Source organism: Phanerochaete carnosa, assembly GCF_000300595.1.
Source record: "Phanerochaete carnosa HHB-10118-sp unplaced genomic scaffold PHACAscaffold_5, whole genome shotgun sequence".
NCBI classification, from domain to species: Eukaryota; Fungi; Basidiomycota; class Agaricomycetes; order Polyporales; family Phanerochaetaceae; genus Phanerochaete; species Phanerochaete carnosa.
The window spans coordinates 2,248,453-2,270,234 of NW_006767632.1; the positions used below are offsets into that span (position 1 = coordinate 2,248,453).

The following is a 21,782-nucleotide window of genomic DNA, read 5'->3' on the forward strand; positions in this document are numbered from 1 at the left end:
CGGTCGAGTCCAGGGGCGACGTGATGAACGAGCCGTCGCGGACGAGGCGGATGGGCTCGCCTGAGCCAGTGGATGGGTCAAGGCCGAGCGCGTTGTTCATGAGGTTGTCCTGCGCGGTGAGGATGTTGCCAATCGAGAGGTTGTTGAGGCAGGCAGTGTCAGATGCCGAGCATGACAATTGGCTGACGAAAAAGTCCTGCAGGGTCTTCTGAGTGCCAGCGGAGAGGAAACCGTAGTCCTGACAGCCAAAGTCAGCACAATGAACAATGAAGCTGAGGCTGCAGTCGACTCACCATGGGGTCCGATTGGAGGATGGCAGACTGGAAGAGCGACTGTGCGGACGGAGTGGCCAGGAGGCCACGGATCATGTTGGCACCTGAGCTTTGTCCGGCGAGAGTGATTTTGGACGGGCTGCCCCCGAAGCTTGGGAGAACCTTCTGGAGGAATTGCATGGCAGTGACGATATCTTTCCCCGCCAGGTTCATCTGCCCGTTGGGAGACACCAGGCCGAGCTGTGAACAATCATTAATGGCCGTGAGACAAAATGCAGGGACAACATAAGGCTTACAGCGCCCAGGCGGTACTGGACCACGGCGACGATGGAGTTAGTCGCTGCAGCCAGATTTGAACCATCCAAGCCAGGGTTGGTGGCCGAGCCCTGGATGAAAGAACCACCATGGATCCTGCGCAACAAAGCCGATCAGACGACCATAATTGTGCAAAGTGACAATTGACGCACCAGAGAAGAGTAGGAGCGTTGCTGGCTGGGTTGACGGAGCTCGGGACATAGAGGAGCATCGACAGGCAGTCTTCAGACATGGCGGAGGCATCTATGCCGTCCTGGGGACACGCCAGAGGGAGCTGAGATGCATTCGTGTTGCCAGCACTGATGCAGGCGTCAGTTGGCGTCAAAGCTAGACCTTTGTGGTAATTGACGTACGGAAATTGCCAGGAAGACACGACGGTAGACGGCTGCCAGCGGGCGGCCTGCCCGTACCGCACGGCAAAGCGCGCCGCGTTGTCCGCGTCCGCGATGCCCTGTGCGGTGCCCAGAGGGGTCTTCACGGTCGGATTGGACGAGCCCTGTCGGGGGCACAGAAGCTGCTGGACGATGGGGATCGGAAGACTGCAGAACAAGCCCTTTGCGGTGACGGGTACCGGCGGGAAGAATGGGTCCGTGTGCAGGCTGGTATTGACCGGTGATGCCACAACGGCAGACGCAAGCGAGAGCGCGGACAGGAGGGAACCGAAGAAGACCATGTTGAGGAATTAGAAGATTATACTGTGAGAGGTCGTCGCGTGAGGGTCTAGCAGTGTGGAGCAGTCGAGAACGGCTGCTTGCGACGTACTGGAAGAGGGGTCGAGCGACCCTTAAGTATCTCCACAGGAGAAGGGGCCGTGCCTGCAGGCCTGGGCTGAAAATAAGCTTGTCAGGGAAGAAGATGGTGGTTCAGGTACACGATACGAGGGAAGAGACGGGAGTGGTGTGACCTGAGCCGCAGAATGAGGTCCCGACGCACAAAATGAGAACAAGGCGGACGCGGCACGGACGGAGGCGACGAGATTCGCTGTCCACACCCTCGCGGGCGGGGAATCCTTGGGGCGGCCATCAGTCTCCCACAAGGCTGCCCAACTACCACGCCTGCCTTTTATGGCCATGCCATTGTTCTGCAAGCAGCAGCGCAGCGACAAGCGCGCGGTCGCCAGGTGCTCCGTCCAGTGTTCGATCGTTCCGAGGACATTCCACTCGAGCGCGCGCGAGCGCAGGACCCCGACTACATAACCAGCCTCGTCCCGCCACACAGCGTCTTGGCAGATCCCCATCGTGGCGTCGCCCGCGCACGGGTTTCATGCATCTCCAAAGCTTACGTGCCATACTCAACAGTAGTGCGCACTCCCCCGTTGTTACCCTGCAGCGAAGAATCAGCGCAATACCAGGAGTGATTTTCCCAAGCATACATACCATGCCATGGTACGATCTCGTCTGTACGCCCTGTTCATTGTTAGCAACAGCTCTTTGGTCGCCTCCGTGAATTTTACAGCGTCAGTCTCTCCTATCCAGATTTTCTTATGACTTTGCACGCTCTTCGGCTGTGACTGTACAAGACCATGTGCGACTCAATCACCCAGTGTCTGCGAGGGTTTTCTGGGGTCCTGCCTAGCAGTGCCAGTTGCCGCGGCTTGGCCTGTTCGTGCCTGGCGGCATATCTTCTTTCAAAATGGAAACAAAATGTCTGCATGTCATCGATCACTTCTGCCGAGTCCCTGGTGAGCACGTCGATCAGAACACGCACTCATGAGTAAGCTGCACTACCGTCATCAGTTCTACTCGCCCTACAGTCCGTATCATGAAGCGTGCCTCAGCTGCCACGAATTCATATTCGCCGAGACTTCAGGCATGCGGATGTTCCAGCCTACGGCATGCTCAAAGGTCACTGCTTGATTCTGCTCACCGTTTGAAGGTTCACGCGCAATCGAAGCAAGCCGTCCAGGGAATATAACAGTGCGGCACGGACGGCAGAGGCCTCATACGCCCGCAGCCCTGCACGAGCATCTATGAATCAGCGAATCTAGGCACCGAGGTCGACTGAGCACTCACCACTTGGGAGCGCGGGACACTGCTACTCGTCACGTCCACAAGGCGAGCAAAAGACAAGAGATGCGTGTTGAGCAGATAACACGCGCCATTTGCGACAATGTTGAGAAAGTCCTCTCGCGGTTGTTCGTGATAATCGTCGACTGCACAAACGAGAGTCCGTGGCTGTGTAACTGGCTTTGGGGTAGTCCACGGGCTGGCCTGGCAGGCCAGCATGCGCAGACCAGGAATCCACACTAGCGGGCTCACCACTAGCTGGCTTCTATGTCCCTAACACTTTGTGGACGCGCCCGACCGCCAGCTTGAGGATGGAAAGGTGTTGTTGAGTGACAAACAGGAGCTTGGAGGCACGTCCACTCGTCGTATTCTGTACATACACTTTTCTGAGACTGAAGCTCGCAGAATTTAGCCCGTATTTGTTGTACGCCGAGGTTCGAGGTCCCAGTGGCGAACAGGTAAAGCACGCTACCTTCAACTGGTGGCAGGCGGACACCCGGCGGGTGACTACAGTCACTCGATGTACAGTTTGCGCAGGAAGTTCAAGACAGACGAGGAGGGCAACCTCGACGTTCTCACGATGATGCCTGGGAAGTGCAGCCCGGAAGAAAGCGTCCGCGCTGGCCACTTCCATGCCATTATCTCTGAACACGGCAAGGAATGGCAGTCGCTGACTACGCGGATGTACGTCTGCCGTGGCAACGACGCCGAGGAGATGAGATGATGCCTGACTTGTAAGTCCCTTCTTGTCTCGCCTGAGCGCGATAACTGAGGCCCACCACGCCCGGAGAACAGGCTCGAGTCTTTCTCTGCGGGCGACGGGAAATACATGGACCTGCCGAGCCTCCGTCTCGACGACGACGAGACCCGAGAGAGGCTGAATTGGTGGACGGCGCAGCCCGCTCTCCTGGGCGTGGACGCGAAGGTGGTCGCGTGTTCGCAGACGGAGCTCCGGCTGAATGCCCGAGGCCGCCTGCTGATATGCGCTGACATGCCGTGCCGCACCCATGCCGCTGCAGTTACCAAACCGGCGGCCCAGAGATAGCAACTTGTCTGGTGTCGCAGTGAAGGTGATGGCTTCATGTTGAACTTGAGGGAGACCTACAAGGGTCGCCGCTGCACTGCTGAGCCCTTGAGGGACGTTGGGTCAACCAGGCACAACAGCTTGGTGAATACAGTGGAATTGTCGTCGCGGTCGCCCACCCACCTTGCACAAGATTAAAGTTCATGGGCGCGCTCCTACGATGTTCGGACTTTGCTCACCAGGCTGCGCAATGAATGTCACTTTCACTTTGATTTGAAGTACACGTGGATCAGCTGAATTCAAGATAGGGATCACCTATAACGTTATCCGAACGTCAGGAGATTGCAGAGCAGATGGTGGCTAGCATGACTCGCCCTTGGTGGCTTTGACGAACAGCATCTCGACTGCCACGGGGCGCCAGGTTGAGACGGAGACATGACAGATGTACGTGCGAGCGTTATCTGCTCCCGTCAGAAAATCGCAAGCAGCTAGGATGCATCGCGGGCATCCAGCGACGCCGTGACCGTAAGTCCAGGGATTCCGTGACCTAGTACGGTCACGGAAACTCGAAGCCGTGTCTTAGATGGTCACCGGCGCACGCTTTTGATGGCTAGCTACTCGGTAAGCCCGCTTCGGAATGCAGCTTCAAAATGGCCAAGGTCACGATCCGAGAACCCGGGGTTGCATCTCGGAGAGACATCATCCTGGTGTTCGAATGTCGAAGATATGCTTTCAAGCTGTAAGGCACAGCATCGTCTCAAGCCCACCATTTTCCATGCGGTGCACTTGTTAACATTTGAACGTCGCGGTGCCTTGCCCAGTCCGAAGACGACCGAGTCGCGGCGCCGATACGCGGGTCCAGGACACTCCAGAGCCGGATGGGGAGTGTATTGCCTCGCATGGCCACCTTGAAGGTTATCTCACCACCACTAAGCCCCCGGTGGCCGGAAGGCAAGCCAGGACAGAGTTCGCCGCCGCTTCAGTTCTGTAATCTCGTATCGCGGAACCGCTGCTGCACAGCCTGTACCTCTCCTCACCTTCTTTGAATTAACAGCGTGGTAACCCTAACGTCTAGAGGTTTCTTTACTTTCGCGGTTGAGCGATAGTATGGGTATCCCGGAGTTTGCCGCTTCTGAACACTCATACCCAGAAATGGTAATCGTAGGTCTTGGCTCACCCCACCATGTTGCACCTAACATCGCTGTCCATGCTTGAGTCTACGAGGTGAGAATGTTCAGTAACGGGGTATAAAAATCCATGTTAAGCTACCTTCTATTGCCCTCGCACCAGAAAATCTACTCATGACACGAAGAATATTTGAGACGCCCACGCTGATTGGGCCAACTATTCGTTTGCTGTGGCGGCAGGTGTTAGACAGTCACCACATGGATCTGTTCAGCGTTCCACCCTACTACAAGCATGCCAAACGACGCTCCGCTGCCACCTTCTCCTCATTGACGATTTAGTGACGCATGCAGTGCACATGGGAAAATTGCACATCACTCGTGTGAAAACCATTCTCAGGTGAATTTTTTTTCCATAATTCCCTGTAAAGGCATTAACGCGTATGTAGGTATACGCGGAAACCAGTACCCGCTGTCACCCTGCAACGATGCTGAGTCTTCCGAGTCTTCTCACTGATACCGGCGAACTACGCCGTTATAGGAAGCATCTCCAACACGAATGGGAAGCATTCCTCCGGTACCGGTGCTGTATTCCCCTCGACGGCGACACGGCGCTGATGCGTTACCAGTACCTGTGTACGCGTTTACAAAAATGATCCCGCAGTGCGTAGTTTTCCGCTCCACCATGCTACCGTGGCATCAGTTTCGGCCCAGTCGTCTGGGACAGCGGGCACGACATTTCAAACAGCGCTCCTGCGCCCTCGGCAAGATTCCTTTTCTGCCCAAACTCTCCCCTGCAATTTGACGAAAGGTTGGCTATGGGGCCTCGGGGCGGCAGCTTCACCCAGTACCGAGGTTTGCCACCCGTGCACCATGGGATTGGAGACAATTCCAGATTGGCCTGAGAACGGTCTGCCGTTCTACGCGCATGCCCCAAGCGATTGCTCGCGCGGTTGTACCTGTCATCGTGCGACTTCATCTCTTCGGGCACACCGACCTTAACCGCCGCAGTGCGAGTATAAGTACCTCGCTTACACCACTCCAGAGACCCGGCTCTACACTCGCTTTCTCTTCCGCCTAAGGCTTCCTATCCCACTCTCCTCCACACAGACAACTGAGCACCATGTCTGCCCCGCCGAGAGACGATGCGCCTGCATACTCCGAAGCAGAGAAGGGAATACTGGAGACGGAGATGCCCCGCCGCCTTGACATCGCGTACCCCAAGGATGAGAAGAAGGACGCGTACCCAGACGAGAAGAGGGAGATGACTCAAGTCTCCACTCTCCCCGTCCTCGAGCTCAAGAAAGACACCCCGGCACCGGCGAACCGCCCCAAGCCCGCGGCTAAGCCAAAGAAGAAGGTCCCCAAGTGGATCTTGTGGCAGCTTTGGTTTAACACCTACAGGTACCTGTCGATCCTATGCTCGACTTGAGTGCGTCATTGCTAACTTCGCGGACAGGAAGCTGTTCACCATCACATTTTCTCTGAACATGATCGGACTTGGCCTGGCAGCATCTGGACACTGGCCGTACGCCATCAGATACAACGGTGCCATGGCCGTCGCAAACTTCAATTTCGCCATCTTGATGAGAAATGAGATTTTCGGTCGTCTGTTGTACCTATTTGTCAACACGCTGTTCGCAAAGGTAATGATGATCATGCTCTTTCACTAATTTCTCACGTTTCTGACGAGGCTTATCAGTGGACTCCCCTCAAGTTCCGTCTCGGCTGCACGTCAGTTCTCCAAGTAAGTCCGCGACACGTTGCGTCGAGAATAACGCTGACCATCCGGGAAGCACCTTGGAGGCATTCATTCCGGCTGCGCTACTTCGGGTGTTGCGTGGCTCGTCTTGAAGGTCGTCATGGTGTTCAAGGCGCGCAGCACCGAGCATATGTCCGTAGTCGTCCTCGGTCTCATTACGAACGTTGCGGTCTTCCTCACTGCATGCGCCGCGATCCCCTGGGTTCGCAACACTCACCACAAGTAGGCACTTTTTACGATCGAGAGAAAGCCCCCACTGACAAGTGTATGCAGCGTCTTCGAGCGCCACCACCGCTTCATTGGCTGGACGGCGTTGTTCTTGACTTGTACGTCAGACCCTGAGAAATGGTACATATGGTGTCCTAACGCCAGTGACATCTAGGGGCTTTCACCATTGCCAATGATATTTGGGACACGACCACGCAGACCTGGAACCTTAACGGCCGCCACCTCGTGAAGCAGCAAGACTTCTGGTATGTTATGGGCATGACCACTTTGTAAGCCACCACGATCTTCTCCTTGCTCCAGCTTCTCTGAACTTTTCCCCTTGATAGCATCACACTCCCATGGATCTGCACCCGTGAGGTGCCGGTCGATATCGAGCTGGTAGGCACATGTTTTACTCGTGGAGTTGCGGCTTACTTAGCGGTTTGATCTCTTAGCCGTCCCCCAAAGTCGCCATCGTACGCTTCCGCCGTGGGATGCAGCAGGGTCTGCTCGGTCGTATCAGCCGCTCTGCCGTCAAGGAGTACCACGCGTTTGGCATTATCTCGTACGTACCGCCAGACGTCAAGGAAAATTTATCCGCTGACGGACGGCTGATCGCAGGGAGGGCACGCACGCCAAGTACCACTACATGATCTGCGGTGTCCAGGGCGACTTTACCCGCAGCCTCGTCAACGATCCTCCGAAGGCCTTGTGGACCCGCGAACTGAAGGTATGCATTTGCCCAACGTGCCTGCGGCCTGTGCACTGACGGCACCTGCACAGTTCGCTGGTGTATCGAACACGTCAACCCTCTACAAGCGCGGCATACGTATCTGCACCGGCACAGGTATTGGAGCGGCCCTGTCGACGTGTATTCAATCGCCATACTGGTGAGTAACACGCACACCGAGCGTTCTTAGTCAGCGCTGATAGGTATTCGCTTTAGGTATCTCATTTGGATCGGTAAGTTTGTCCGCCGCGTTGCTTGGCAGGTCACTGATCTGCCGTGTAGGCTCTGACCAAGAGAAGACATTCGGACCCACGATCAGTGGACTAATTCACCGGCATGTTGAACCGGAGCGTCTGCTGCTCTGGGACAGTAAGCTGCGCGGCGGTCGTCCGGACACGATGAAGATTCTCAAAGAGGTCTACCACTCATGGCAAGCAGAAGGTGCGAACGAAATACAGCGAGCTTTTCGGCTGTCGTGCTGACAATTTTTCCTAGTCGTTTTCATTACTTCCAACTACATCGGCAACTCCGAGATGATGCAGGTACGTTCTTACCGACATGTCCTTCTCCCGAGCCCACACTCACTGCGGTAATTATTTCAGGGCTGCAAGGAGGCTGGAATCCCCTGTTTCGGCACGCTGTGGGACTTCTAGGCGGAGCGAAATTATCCGTCCGTATTCCTCCCATGCACAACTCGCCCGGCGCACATGTACCATAATTCCCGCAGCAGCTAATAGTCATTTATCTTCGGGGGTTCTCCTTCGCACACTCTGTATCCTATAGATTAGATGCCACCAATGCATATTTATTCTCCACGATCGCGAGGAAGTTCCGGCTAGAGAGCGTTCGAAGGCCGCGCCGCCGTGAGTGGATCTGCCTCGAAGCGGCCCGGAAGGCTCAATAGGCTCCTCGGGCACGCGTGAGAGAACTTGGAAGCGCAGTCGGTCCCGAGCGGGAGCTGATGACGGCGTTCGCACCGCTTCGTCAGTGATCTCCGGAGGGAATGGTGTGGTTCGGGCGGGACCCTGTGGGAGCGCAGACGTGGGTACAGTCCGGGGAGCAAGAACACTTCTCAAGAATTTTGGCCGGTCGTTGCCATGTACAGCAAAGCTCTCTCGTCGTCACCGCGCCAAGACTGCATCTTCGAGACCCTGCCTCGTTTAGTGAGTGCAGGTCCCACGTACGGCGCTGCGTAGAAAAGAGGGAGCTCGGCGAACGGGCTTGGAGCATCACGCCGCCTCCAGAGGAAAATGAGGAGTTGGGATTCGGGATACATAGCTAGGAAGACAGCACATACGTACATAAATGTGATGATACAAATGTGACACCTGCGAAGCACACCAGATGAAAGCGGAATAAAACAATATTATAGAGAAGTGTAGGCCGGTAAGACATGTCCCTCGAGAACCTTTCCATTTCGACCCATCCATGACCACCGCCGGTGGAGGTTAATCGATGTATTGGGTTTTAGCGGCATCCCCTGACGGGCAAGCTCGGTGATGATCCTCGCCACATTCCGTGTGTCCTGAAAGCAAATTCGTAAGCAAAAACAGTTGCGCCGGAGGTTACGGTAAGCGTACATCTTGTCCGCAGTGCTGTCTGCCCTGAAACGGGCCGAGGCCAAGAAGATGGAGCTGCCGCACCATTGGCAGATACGCACAGTTTGGTGTTGGTCCCTGAGCAAGCCTCAGCGGTGCATGAAAATATAGTCACCGAGACGCGCTTACCTGCTGCCTAGGCTTGTTCGGATCGTTCCTCTGCTGCCATTGTGCGACGATGCGTCGCACATCGATAAAGTCACGAGCCAGCCAGGTAGGGACGGCCATCTGCCCAGGGTTCAACTGAATAAGTTGCTCGGAGAGTGTAGACGGGATGTCACGCGACGGACCCTGGAGATGAAGCATTGCTTGACCACAAAGTCACGTAAGTCCCAGGGACCGTCCGAGCACCAGCAGAACCGTACAAGCGGTTCGCCGGAATATGCGTCGATCAGTCCGTTCCGGACCATGAATTCGCGGAATGCGCTGTGCACCATGGTGCTGAACGGTGGCGCCGCGTTTACGTTCTCCTGCGTAGAGGTGAGGCTCGTTAGTTGCTAGGTAACAGAACCTGAGCGCATATACGGACTTGAGTTATGCCAGTGAGTTGTGTGCAGAATGACGACAGTTGTGGTCGCCACATGGGCCGAACAAAGCTCCTGAACTCGTCGACGACCTCCAACCGGCTCGCCTGGCCGTTCTCGCTTTTGTATTTCCACCGTAGCAGACACACCGGCCATTCCTGAAGTGTACAACGCACGTAAGTATAAGATTTCAATAACGATGGAGACAGAAGACACTTGCAATGATTTCGTTTGCGTAGTTGAAGTCTGTGCCCGGCATGCAAGTCGCTTCAACGTCCACCACTAGGAATGCATCATAGGCTTGTCTAGCAGCAGTGGGGCTAACATCCTCCACGGCGGTGTCCATACGACAGCCTATCCTCTCTTCTTGTACCAAGGAAGACGATGTGGTTGAAGCAACTTTTGTCGCCTCGTTTCGCTCAGACGCTTTCACAAATTTTGGCGCCGTAGGGTTTAGCCTTGATACTGGCCTCGGGGCGGGTTTTCTAGAGGAGACAGTCATGCAGATTGCGAAGGTGAGGATTGCAAATAAGAGGAGAGAGAGACCGTCCGGACAGAGCATGGTGGACAGGCTATAAAGCTTGGACAGTGGCTCAAGCGGTGGTCGAAACGTGAAAGCGGGATGTATAGCGCAAGGACTGTCAAGACTCTCGCCTCAAGGCGACATCAAGGAGGCGGTTCTTGCGATTTCTGGCCAGATTGAACCCTGTAGGCCACGTGAGGCGGAGACACGGCGATTGAGCCTGGGGATTTGATAAGGAAGCTGGGCCATGGAGCAGAAGCAGTCCAACTGAACGAGGGGCCCGTCGAGGGCGAACGTAGACGGCGGGGTCGTCGAGAGCACGTAGACGTTGGTCTCAAAGGCTGTTCCTGGGCTGTGTGTGGAATGTGGAACATGGAGGGATGCGTTCCTCTGTGCTGGTTCGTGGGAATTCAGCGCTCAGCCTCGGTCTCGGAATGAATGTGAGCGCGAATTTATTGCGTTTTCCGACCACCACGGCTCCTTTGCTTTCTCCCTCTCACACATCCCCCACGGCCCTCTTGCGCCATGGAAAAGACAGGCGGCGACGACCTCGACGATGATTTCGTCCCTGACGACCTTGTGGCCCTTTCGGAACCCGAAGGCGAGGGAGCGGCGCACTCCGCAGATGGCGAAGACGTCGGTGCTCTCTTGAGTGCTGACGAAGAAAAAGCAGCCCCATCGACCAGCCAGACTACTCTCGATAAAAAGAGGAAACGTAGAGCAAAGGAAAAGGAACGCAAAGCAAAGGTACGGCGCGTAGTAGCCTCTGCTGCGCATCCCACCTAACCATCTGGTTTGTAGAAAAAGAAACTGAAAAAGAAACTCGACGAGGAGGATAACGACGTTCCACCACCCTCTGTAGCCTCCCAACCCCCAGCGATGCTTTCAGACTATCTCTCGTCTATGCAGGCAAAAGTCTTCTCAAAAATGTCCGTTATCGAGCTCGCAGATATCCAAATTCCTAGTGTGTGATTCGAGTGTGCTGAGGTCATAGAGAATGTCTGATTGATAGCATAGACAGAGACTTCAATAGCGGATACGACCCTATGGTCGGGATCGAGGAACTTGGACCAGCTGACGGACTTCATAACCAAAAGCAAGTCCAATCTTGTGCATGTGCGCTGCTTCGTTCTACTGACCCTTCACACAGTGCTTCCGACATTGCGTACCCGGTTGGCACAAAGGCCTAAGAACAACGGGGCACCTACCCTCATTTTCATTGCTGGAGCTGCCCTTCGCGTGGCGGATGTGACGCGCATACTGAAGGACAAGAAGCTGCGCGGGGAGAAGGGTGGTGATGTTGCGAAGCTCTTCGCGAAACATATCAAGCTCGAGGAGCATATCACATACCTAAAGAGGACGAAGCTCAGTGCTGCTGCAGGCACGCCCGGTCGACTGGGGAAGCTGCTTGAATCAGGTAAGCGCGACTTGAGTACATACAGGCAGCCTCTAATGACTATCCACAGGCGCACTGCAAACCTCCGCGCTGACACATATTATTCTCGATGTATCGCACCAGGATGCCAAGAACCGAAATGTTCTGGATATACCAGAGACACGAGACGAGGTCTTTAGGGGTGTCATCGGGCCGCCGAAGGTATTGCAAGGAATCAAGCAAGGAAACATCCAGCTGGTGTTGCTCTGAACGGTGCAGATGGTGTTGACGGCGATATTATATTCCTTTTCGAAGAGCCCCAAGACTAGCCTACGCGCCGTGTTAAGCGAACGGGAGGGAACACGTTCAGAAACCTTTGGGGTTTGTCCGAAGTGTCAACTGTCGGAGCAACCCGTAAGCGCAAGATACAACGCATTGAAGTCACTAACGTACTCGTGTCCACTTCGGAACCTTATGTATACCTTTGCGGTATCCGCGTTCGTACGGCGAGTATGTCGTGTACTTGTCCTTCGCCGGCATCTCGTGCTCCTTTGGGAGCTCTATGGCTCTCGTCTAGAGTGCAGTCTTTAATCATCTCCGGCATCAATTAAAGTACTTCTGAGCCATACCAATGCCTCGCATTGAACTCCACTGGTCCGGACAGCCTCTATGACAGCATCTACTTTCTTCAGCCTCGCACGAGCATTAGCTTTACGAGTCGGTGACAGCTTCCACGGAGTCTTCCTAAGGTGGATTAGGGTAAGCACCATGCTGAACAACAAATAACGTAGCACGAACCATACGAGACCACCCCAGGTCGCTGCCGTCGGTCGGAAAGCACCAAACATCCTCACTCGCCTGTGTGGTCGCGGTGAGAAGCGAGAAATGGTGATCCAAACTGGGACAGGATTTGTTGTTGACGTAAGCAACGGTCCGTTCACTAAGACGCTGGCCAGTGCTGGACGCTGTCTCTTACACTCGTCGCTCACTATCTTAATCGACGGTCTGCCAAAATGAGCGCAGCCGCCGTCGCTCTGCCTGTAGACATGTCCGTAGACGGCGATGGGCACGTCCAGGACATTCGCAAGGGACCCAAATTTGCTAGCGGGCTCATTCTGCCACCGCCGGAGATCAAGTGTGCGTCCCATCCTCGTATGCTGCGCGATGTCTCGTGCTGACAGGTGTCTCTCATGCATACAGCCGTAATCGACCGTACTGCCGCCTTCGTTGCTCGTTCTGCAAACCCCCCTCAGTTCGAGGATAAGATTCGCGAGAACCAGCGTCAGGACCCAAAGTTCTCGTTCCTCAACCCGGCGGACCCTTACCATGCATACTATAGGCATCGTATGGAAAAGGTCATGCGCGGCGAAGTAGAAGATGAAGTGGTCACTAGGGAGAAAACACCTACTGGAGAAATTGTACCGAAGGAAGAGGTTGATTTGGGACTGGAACCCCTGGTACCGGAGTTCATTCTTGATGTCGCGAGCATTAATCCATTGGACCTGTGAGTCGTAAGTCTTGCTTCATTGCCTGTTGACAACTGACACTTCGCTCACAGCGATATCATGAAGCTCACCGCGCTCTTCACCGCACGGCGCGGTAGGAATTTCCTCGCGACCCTCTCTCAGCGAGAAGGGCGCAATTACCAGTTTGACTTCCTTCGGCCGACGCATTCCCTTTTCGGTTGTTTCAACCGCCTTGTGGATCAGTATTCCAGAGTTCTGCATCCACAAAAGGAGATGATGGAGCAGCTGAAAGAGCGTACTAAGGAAGGTGCACGCTGGAAAGACCTCGAGATCGCTCGGAAACGTGCTCGTTGGGAGCAAGTAAAGCGCGAGAGGCAGAAGAAGAGGGAAGACGACAAAGAAGCCGAACGAAGTGCGTACCATGATTTGAGCCCCTCCTAGACGGCACTGACCCTGCGATAGTCGCCTTTGCTGAGATTGATTGGCATGACTATGCTGTTGTGCAGACAATCGAGTTTACTGTTGCTGACGCGGCATCCGAGTTGCCGCCACCTATGAGCGTGCAGGAAGTGGAAAACATGACTCTAGCGCAGAAGCGCATGGCTGCTATGATCATGGAGACTACCGCGGAAGAAATCGAGGCACAGCGTGCTCGTCAGGCGGAGGCAGAGGCGGCGGCGGCAGCAGCCGTCGGTGGTGCTGGACTTGCTGCAAATGGTGGCGAAGATGAAGAGATGATGGAGGAGAGTGATGACGAGGACAAGGAGGTGCAGGAGAGGAAGAAACGCGAAGAGGAAGAACGCCAGAGGGAGCTGGAGCGCGCTCGTGCTATACAAGCAAGCGCAGAGGCTGGTGGTCCCATGAAGATTAGGACGGACTATGTGCCCAAGCGTGAGTTTGGTGTTCTTCTCAGTGGTGCGAATCACTGACCTCGCTCTTCAGTGGGTAAACGTGGCAACGAGAAGATGACCACTTGTACGATTTGCGGACAACAAGTTGCCGTCGACGAACTGCAAGAGCACATGCGTATCGAGTTGCTCGATCCTCGCTGGAAGTCCCAGCGTGATGTTCTCGAGGCCCGCAAGGCGCAGGCATCAGAGCTTCAGCGCGGTGCCAATGTCGTCTCTTCACTCAAGAACCTCGCACGTACGCGTGTTGACATCTTCGGTGCAGAGGAAGACGAAGCGCGCCGGAAGCAGGAAGAAGAGGAGGAGCGGCTCAAGCGGAGGGAGAGGGAAAAGGTTATTTGGGATGGTCACACCGCAACGAAAGCGACAACAATGGACAAGTTCTCGACCAACGTCAACTTCGACGAGCAGATTGCTGCTATCCACAGAGCCAAGGGTCTCGGACCGTAAGTATTCACTATTTTGTGATCTGCGAGTCAAATGGTTGACCACATCCTGATTTGTAGACAAGATGCGAATGCGATCGGTCCGGGTATCGGGACGGCACCCGCACCTGCACCTCTTACCTCTCTACCACCAGCGCCTTCGTCCTTGCCAGCTACACCAGCTTCCGGAGGCGCCGCATTCAACGCCGCTACCGTGTCTTCTGGGCCTCAGCCGGCATCTCTGTATCCGCAGCCGTCACCGGTCATGCTTCCCCCTTTGCACTACCAGGGTATGGACGCTGCACAGCCATTCGGCTACCAGCCACCACCCGTCGGTGCGCCTATGATGCCCGGCAGACCTCCTATGGGTATGCCAATGCAAACCGGTATGGTGCGTAACGCTGATCAGATGGAGGGCGCGGGAGAAGAAGCTCCACCAACGAAGAGACAGAAGATTGCCAAGCTGCCTGGTGGTACATACTACCCTGAGGCTGATTGGATCAATATGCATCCTGTAAGTGTTTCCTTCTTTTTTCTGAACTGTTCGTTGGCTGAGACAACAATAGCATCCCGTCGACCTGATGATCCAGCTTCCAAATGATCCTTTGAAGCCAGAGTGGAAGCTTGACGGGACCGCGGTCACACTCAAAGATCTCCCTCTCAACCTGCTCGTGTCAAGTTTACGAGACCGCATACTGCAGCAGACAGGCAGCACGATTCCAGCGTCCAAGATCCGGGTGTCGTACGCGGGCAAGATGCTCACTAACGCGAACACGATTGCGAGCTACAACCTCGAGCACGAGGACACGCTCGTCCTCAGCGTGCGCGACCCCAAAAAGAAGTAGTATATTGGGCGCTTTACTGTCTCGCGTGTATAATGATGTTCGAGTGTTATGCTTCTTCATCTTGCTGATTTTCCCAGATCTGTTGCTAGATAGTCGGTCATCACGCGAGTTGTTTGACAGCTGAGAGAAAGAGAAGAATGCATTCCGAAAGATTTACGGACAACGAAACTGTGAAGCGCGATTACGATATTGAGCGTCCAGGAGAGAAACGTTGTCTAAGAAGTACAAACGTATACGACAGAAACAGATCTTAGAACTACATCCTACACTGTACAGATCCATCCGAAATAAACTTGCTGAATGGTCTGTATAGAACAAGACCAGGGCCCACCAAGAAGTGAGAGAAAGTAACGTGAGTGAACGATGCGATGATTAGAGGATGCGGCGGCAGACAAGGGCGAAAGCGAGCACGAGCAACACACAGATTGCGGTGTCGAGCAGAATCGGCGGGCGTGGCGTGTTGCGGCGCGTCAGCATGGGTATATAATCCGACAGTGGCGTCTGGGGGCGGGAGCCCTCGGCAGGCGTCACTGCTGCAGGAGGCGCCAGCGAGGAAGCGGCTGGCCGTCTTTCACGCAGCTCGTCCGCAGGGACTCGGGGCGCCGCCGGTGGCAAGGGGGTCGATGGCTGGATTGGGCTGGCGGGTATGATGATGGACTTGGCGTCGATGGGCCGCACTGGTTTCGGAGCAATCAGTGGAGGGGAGCTCACAACAGCGACAGGCTCCGGCAGAGGCGCGGGGTCGGTGAGCGTCGTTGCTGTTGCGGCGTCCAGGACATTCAATGTGCGCTCAGCGGTGAGGCCAGGCGATGCCGGCCGTTCGGGTATACATTCGGAAGCGGGTATATTATCGGACTTATTTGACGTGAAGGCGGAAGGTGATGTGGAAGGTTGAGTTTCGTCCGCCGGAGAATCTGGGAGACCTTCAAGATTCGATTTTTGACACGTTGGGCAGTTCCATTCTCGAGACCTGGAAAATAGCGCGTGTGAGAGATAAAACGAGATGTGATGGATGTAGGCGTACAATGCAGCAAGCCGCTTGCGCTCTGCAGGTGGGTATTCCAGAGCGCCAACACCGACGGCAGCGGTGCCTTTCAGCGGGAAGAAGCCTTGGAGCCCGACGATGGCTGGGTGACGGATATGAGTTCGCAGCGGAATGTAAAACGTTTAGCTGTTATGTACCTGTGCGCACACCCCATGCCGGCTGCCAGAGCTCCTCGTGGTCTTCTCAGAGTCAGCTTCTGGTTCGGTCAGACGGCACACATAGACTTACAGTTCGTGAAACTTATACAGATCTGTAGCAGAACTGAGTTAGACATTCGAGGGGTCGGAGCAACAACTACCTACCTTGGTATTCAGCTCAAAGCGTCCATTAGGGGTGAGCATCATGATAGATGGCGGGCGGAAGGGGTATTCTGAAGGTAGTAAGATCCGAAAGTGGTACAGCCCACCCTCGAACTCGGTGCCCGGTGTGCCTCTTATAGTACAATGCCATTCCTAAGTGGAAAGGGACCATTGGTTTTGTTCTGTAAGATGCCGGCGGGATCCACTCACAAAGATATCGTCCTGGATCTCGCGCTTTAGACTCAGAAATGACGATCAAAAGTATCGGCGTACCTCCAGAGGCCCCGCAGTATAATCTGTGCTTGGGTCGTTGGCAAGTTCACGAGCTTCCTGCATAATCCGCTTGACAGCTTTCATCCGTCGTTAGCGTGTTGCAAAGGATGCAGGGTAAGGAATCTTGCTTACCGGAGCTGTTCATGTTGTATCCTGAGCGGTGGGCCATGTTCGGCGAGATGTAGAGGGAGCAGCTGTCAACTAGAGAATGTGGTGGTTAGTGCTTGAGATGAGATGGGTAACTGAGTGGTGGCTACTGGCCAGAGTCGCAGGTCACTGCCTCCGTGCTGCCTCCGCCGCGACGTGGAGGAAGGCGCCTCACGTGACATCTACGGGGTCTCGGCTGCGGGCTGTAACAGAGCTTGAGCCTGAGCTTGTCTCTCTCCCATCCCACACGACAGCGGTCTCGGTCCTCTCGATATCTAACAGAACAGGCCTGCGCAGAGACTGCGGGGTTAGCGTTCACTGCCATGCATATCGAAAGGATCAGGGTCCGGCCTCGGAAAAGTACGTCTCGCTCCATGTTCATTTTACGAACAAGCTGTCCTGACCTACGTTCCTTGCCGCTCGTAAGACCCGCCGGCAAATATATGTGCTGCGCAACTGACATCTATGCTGAATTGCTGGATGGCTTCCGGAGATATCATGTCCGCAAGCCAGTGCAGGACTGCGGCTGACGACCTGTTCCGCTGTATGGCGACTACTGTAAGCTTCTTTCTGGTCCATGCTTGCCGCAGATCCCATTTACATTGCCTCGCAGCCCTTCAAAGGCAGACCACACCAGCCGACCATCAATTACCATCTTGCTCGTCTTAACAAGAAAATTCAAAAATAGATGTCTGCTTCACTTGCATGTCATCGTCCCCATACTTCGACAGCCATGTCAAACGATTACTACCGTTATATGTAGGCCCTTCAGCTTGGCAAGATGCGAACTCGCAAAGGCAGGCCCGCTGAGAACTTCAACGCCCTTCTTTCGGCCATGCTCGACATATCTCTGACGGCCCATATGTGAAAGTCTCCAAGAATGCCGTGATGAGGGCAGCCAGCTCCTAGGCGGTGCACTACCTCCAGAGATCCTTGTAGATACTATGCTCTGAGTAGATAGTTGCCCTGAGGAGGTTCAATGAAGCAGATGCATTTCCAAGAGTTCGGGTTAGAGTTAGAGGCAGCCTGTCGGCAGACAGAGCACTCCTTTTGTGCGTACCCTCCGCGTTACTCCGCGCGTGATACACGACCAGATGACTCTGGGTATGTGCAGAATTCGGTGCCGTGAGTGCTGCTACCAGTGTCTGAAAGCGGCAAGCTGGGCTGCGCTGTTGTGGTTTGTTGACTCACCACGCGCTGGTCGCGCAACGCCTTGCCTGCGCACTTGCTCATCGCTCTATAAGCTCCTTCCTACTACACCACCACCACACACGCAAGCCTTACTTTACTCTTAGCTCTCACTTTCTTCACAACCCTACGTCTTTCTTGCTCCCACAACATAAGATGAGGTCCAAGTTCAAGGATGAGCACCCGTTCGGTACGTGGACGCGATCGTTGCGATTTCGCAATGCGCTAACCAGATTCTGGCATCTTCTTTACCTTCGCAACCTACCAGAGAAGCGCAAAGGAGAGGCTGAGCGCATTCGTCAGAAGTATCCAGATCGTATACCTGTGAGTGTCGTGCGTTCACCCCACATCCCCCACGTCCCAACCGCGTTCAGTCCCTATAACCCGATCCTAGACCCATAACCATCCAGAAACAAGTACTCATACTCGCCATCTACAATCCATAGGTTATCTGCGAGAAGGCAGACCGGACAGATATCCCTACTATCGACAAGAAGAAGTACCTTGTACCATCGGTACGAGTCTCGATGCTGCGCAGCGCTGGCGTCAATGCAACTGACTGGTTGACTCTGTTCCCCGAATAGGATCTGACGGTCGGCCAATTTGTGTATGTTATCAGAAAGCGGATCAAGCTTGCTCCCGAGAAGGCCATCTTTATTTTCGTCGATGAAGTGCTACCACCAACAGCACAACTCATGAGCGCCATCTACGAAGAGCACAAGTGCGTTCCTAGTCTATCATAAGGCTAATCACCCATATTAACCCCTCGTGGCATTAACAGAGACGAAGATGGCTTCTTGTACGTCACCTACTCCGGCGAGAACACATTCGGTTCCAATTCGCGGTGAATGGCATCTATGGACACTACACAAATCGCTCATATTCTTTTTTGTCGAATCCTCATTTTCATCATATCTCGCCTGCACCACTTTCCAGTTTCTTTCGCCACTGTAATTATCTCAAGTATCGTCCATTCCGCTCGCAGGGGTTGTGAAGCATGAGGATGCGGCGTGGCAGGAGTCTGCACCCCGCGCATTATTTCATCCTCTCCTCTCTTACCCCGCATGTCGCATACCCGATGTGCGCCCCTTGCCGATGCACGCCACTTCTGTTTACTTACTCCTCTTGCGATTGTGGAATCTTTGTATCTTATACTTCCTCTGACGCCTCACAGAATGCATGAATGATTTATGACACGGATTACCTCTTTCAAATACCTGTCTGCCATTTCTTCGGACGCTTATCGCAGGATTAATGATCTTAACTTCGCTGTTTCCATATTGCCTTTTGGTGGAAAGCTGATGAGGTGTATAGATTGGCGTCTACGAGAAGCAGTCCGGCTTCCGTGTAAGCCACGCATTCTAAAATGAAGTCGTGAGTTTACCAGCCTGTCAATTTCCATCTCATACATCTACATAACCGACCATAGACAATCTCGATATCTGCTTCGCCTGCATTCTCCCAAGACCGACTACGCCGCAAGCACACATTCAATCAAGGAGGAAGGCTTTTGTTATGGGCTTGTCTGGCAACGACAATGCCCACTTTGTGCAGCGCAACGTTGCAGGGCCGAAACAACATTGATCCGCCTCATTGAGCCGAACGGTCGCCTCGTGCTTGCGACTGCTGGCAGTGGCCTGGTGAGAGCAAGGTATATAGAGCACAGACCACCTTGTTGACACGCCACCTCTTTCAGGCCATCACTCTCACTCTTATAGCGCTGTCCTGGCTGGACTCAGGACTATCGATATCCTCCACGACGCTCGCTCGCTGGTCATTCGTTTACTGATTATCCTATCCGAGGGAGATGGACACTGTCGCGAAGGGGTTGCGCATTGCGGGAACCAGTACGTGTTCTCGAACCATGTGCGGGGACCGGTTGCTGATGATATGGCCTACCGCAGTCGTTCTCAGCATGACGGAAGTTATCCTCGTTGGGCTATTTATCACAGCGGTTTCACGAAATAGTGCACACTGTAAGGCTCGTTGATCTCATCACGTACTATACACGATGCTTATTGACTGATTCATCTAGTCATCGACGACGCTTGCCTTCTCTTCCATTGTTTTGCATTATTCACTATTCTATCCACGTAAGTTTGCCCCCCAGGTGAACATCCCGCGATGACAGCTTAGATTCACTCGTCTAGCATAATTTATTCCATGTTTAACGGTCACCGAAACCCCACCGACAAGTTCTATGTGCTCTCAACCTGCTTTCTTGTCGTGGCCACCAGCATCTCATTCTTGCTGGTCGTCATCGACACCGCGAAGACGACGCCAAACGACTTCGCCGGCCTGGGCCGGCCCGCGGCCGAAGCCGTCATCGCGCTCTCGTTCATGGTTGTGCTCCTCGCCATGCTCGCCCTCGGGATCACCATCTACGAGAAGATGCACGAGCTCCCTCTCGTCCCGTCGAAGCACGCCGAGGCCGGCACCGACGAGGCCAAGCACGCCCCCGACGGTGCGAACAGGGCGCGCGCGGCGCTTTCGGACATGCAGGCTGCTGCCGCCGGCTCCTCCGCTGGGCCGGACGGACACCGCCGGAGCGTGCACTTCGTGGTCAGCGACTTCAAGCACGTCGCGCATGTGGGCCCGGACACGCTCGAGCAGCCTCAGGCCATTGAGCCGCTCGACCTCGAGACGATGGAGGACGTCCCGCTCACCCCCGTGGACCCGAGCCCTCGCTCCGAGGAGACAGTCAGGCTCACTGTCCCCGAGGAGGCTCACACATCTGCGACGGGCAAGCACCGTCAGATGTCATATGACTTGGGGTACTGGTCGGGCATCGGGCGGGCTGTGTAGGGCACGAGTTCTCTGTGAGAGATCTGCATGGCGAGTCCATGCACTCTGGCTTCCTAGGTATGTACCCCTCACTGCTGCGACATCACATCTTCAAACCCTGTGTTATTACTACCACACATCGTACAGTATGCTTGTAATTTTAAGCACATTAAGTGGCGTTGCATCATCGACGTCAACTCGGCCAGATCGGATATGGTTCAATGGTGTAGTGGTTATCACTCCTGTCTTACACACAGGCGGTCGTCGGTTCGATCCCGGCTTGAACCATTTTTTCTACGTTTTCGCGGATGACTTTGACTTAAAGTTTCACTTTCAACTTCGTTGGAGAAAATGTGGAGAATACTTGTTTTCAAGTTCGTAACTTGCCAGTTGAAAAGTGGTCTGAAGTGGAAGATCCGTGGCATCCGCTTTTGTTCATAGTATTGCAAGTAGCGACCTATTGTCTGCCAGGATATCAACGAGACACCAAACTCTCATAGGAGATTCATTGAGCTACCCCGCTTCAGCCTTCGAGACAAGCTCATGGTCAGCATTCAATTATTTACTTAAACTAGTGAGCTCGGCATACGAGAGCATATCATTACTTCTAAATAGCACAGTACGGTATCAAACGCGAGGACGCCTAGGCCAAGTGAGGTGAAGAAGATGGCGGAATGATGTACAGTGCGCTGAATAAAGGGAGTAAGAGGCGCGGGGTGAACGTAAAGTTAATTGTCAGCGGGACTTAACATGTTACAGGTCGGCGGTGCGACAGGGGTCGTCAATGTAAGGGATAATGGGGGTAGCGGACTAATGAAGAACGTCATTAGGATGGATGAGAAAAGGGAGATCGTAAGTCTGTGATGTCGTGTCCCAAGTCCAAACTACCATAAGATGGAGTAATCCGGAGGGCGGAGTCATAGATTACTACGACAGCAAATG

At 54.4% G+C, this 21,782-nt stretch overlaps 7 protein-coding genes and 1 non-coding gene across 8 annotated transcripts in view; 6 read left to right on the forward strand and 2 right to left on the reverse strand.

The window, feature by feature from the left end:
- PHACADRAFT_184465 (uncharacterized protein) overlaps positions 1–1,644 on the reverse strand; it is a gene marked incomplete at its 3' end in the record, with an annotated part of 3,145 nt that extends 1,501 nt beyond the window's left edge. The window contains exons 1-4 of the mRNA XM_007395941.1: positions 740–1,644; positions 569–683; positions 294–512; positions 44–238 (exon numbers count right to left, since the gene is read on the reverse strand). Coding sequence (XP_007396003.1) covers positions 44–238; positions 294–512; positions 569–683; positions 740–1,260 — 1,050 coding nt within the window. The 5' untranslated portion in view covers positions 1,261–1,644. The remainder of the gene's footprint in view (positions 1–43; positions 239–293; positions 513–568; positions 684–739) is intronic.
- A 4,169-nt stretch (positions 1,645–5,813) lies between these two features.
- PHACADRAFT_256483 (uncharacterized protein) lies at positions 5,814–8,257 on the forward strand. Its single transcript, XM_007395942.1, has 14 exons — positions 5,814–6,145; positions 6,201–6,387; positions 6,444–6,488; positions 6,538–6,725; positions 6,777–6,829; positions 6,886–7,000; positions 7,058–7,109; positions 7,166–7,275; positions 7,332–7,440; positions 7,494–7,600; positions 7,657–7,673; positions 7,723–7,881; positions 7,936–7,982; positions 8,043–8,257. The coding sequence occupies exons 1-14, from the start codon at positions 5,865–5,867 to the stop codon at positions 8,091–8,093; spliced, it is 1,521 nt and encodes a 506-aa protein (XP_007396004.1). The 5' UTR covers positions 5,814–5,864; the 3' UTR covers positions 8,094–8,257.
- A 439-nt stretch (positions 8,258–8,696) lies between these two features.
- Positions 8,697–10,267, reverse strand: PHACADRAFT_256486 (uncharacterized protein). Its single transcript, XM_007395943.1, has 6 exons — positions 9,783–10,267; positions 9,568–9,720; positions 9,329–9,508; positions 9,168–9,266; positions 9,021–9,116; positions 8,697–8,965 (listed from the first exon to the last, which is right to left on the reverse strand). Exons 1-6 carry the CDS (start codon positions 10,122–10,124, stop codon positions 8,807–8,809), a joined length of 1,029 nt encoding a protein of 342 aa, XP_007396005.1. The 5' UTR covers positions 10,125–10,267; the 3' UTR covers positions 8,697–8,806.
- Positions 10,268–10,612: 345 nt separating this feature from the next.
- Positions 10,613–16,964, forward strand: PHACADRAFT_256487 (uncharacterized protein). Its single transcript, XM_007395944.1, has 21 exons — positions 10,613–10,832; positions 10,887–11,049; positions 11,103–11,179; positions 11,234–11,500; positions 11,550–11,859; positions 11,914–12,033; positions 12,090–12,204; positions 12,259–12,358; positions 12,869–12,964; positions 13,019–13,338; positions 13,389–13,817; positions 13,869–14,280; positions 14,341–14,773; positions 14,826–16,074; positions 16,129–16,231; positions 16,287–16,328; positions 16,378–16,399; positions 16,452–16,601; positions 16,659–16,670; positions 16,722–16,798; positions 16,854–16,964. The coding sequence occupies exons 10-14, from the start codon at positions 13,026–13,028 to the stop codon at positions 15,102–15,104; spliced, it is 1,866 nt and encodes a 621-aa protein (XP_007396006.1). The 5' UTR covers positions 10,613–10,832; positions 10,887–11,049; positions 11,103–11,179; positions 11,234–11,500; positions 11,550–11,859; positions 11,914–12,033; positions 12,090–12,204; positions 12,259–12,358; positions 12,869–12,964; positions 13,019–13,025; the 3' UTR covers positions 15,105–16,074; positions 16,129–16,231; positions 16,287–16,328; positions 16,378–16,399; positions 16,452–16,601; positions 16,659–16,670; positions 16,722–16,798; positions 16,854–16,964.
- Positions 16,965–17,091: 127 nt separating this feature from the next.
- PHACADRAFT_144385 (uncharacterized protein) lies at positions 17,092–17,846 on the forward strand. The gene is made up of 3 exons (XM_007395945.1): positions 17,092–17,228; positions 17,296–17,426; positions 17,482–17,846. Exons 1-3 carry the CDS (start codon positions 17,192–17,194, stop codon positions 17,554–17,556), a joined length of 243 nt encoding a protein of 80 aa, XP_007396007.1. The 5' UTR covers positions 17,092–17,191; the 3' UTR covers positions 17,557–17,846.
- A 281-nt stretch (positions 17,847–18,127) lies between these two features.
- PHACADRAFT_256492 (uncharacterized protein) lies at positions 18,128–19,261 on the forward strand. Its single transcript, XM_007395946.1, has 5 exons — positions 18,128–18,246; positions 18,325–18,380; positions 18,503–18,571; positions 18,641–18,777; positions 18,838–19,261. Exons 1-5 carry the CDS (start codon positions 18,213–18,215, stop codon positions 18,902–18,904), a joined length of 363 nt encoding a protein of 120 aa, XP_007396008.1. The 5' UTR covers positions 18,128–18,212; the 3' UTR covers positions 18,905–19,261.
- A 928-nt stretch (positions 19,262–20,189) lies between these two features.
- On the forward strand, positions 20,190–21,116 carry PHACADRAFT_256494 (uncharacterized protein). Its single transcript, XM_007395947.1, has one exon. The coding sequence runs from the start codon at positions 20,220–20,222 to the stop codon at positions 20,859–20,861; it is 642 nt and encodes a 213-aa protein (XP_007396009.1). The 5' UTR covers positions 20,190–20,219; the 3' UTR covers positions 20,862–21,116.
- PHACADRAFT_t71 lies at positions 21,056–21,128 on the forward strand. Its single transcript has one exon. It is a non-coding gene; the product is annotated as a tRNA-Val (tRNA).
- Positions 21,129–21,782: the final 654 nt, after the last annotated feature.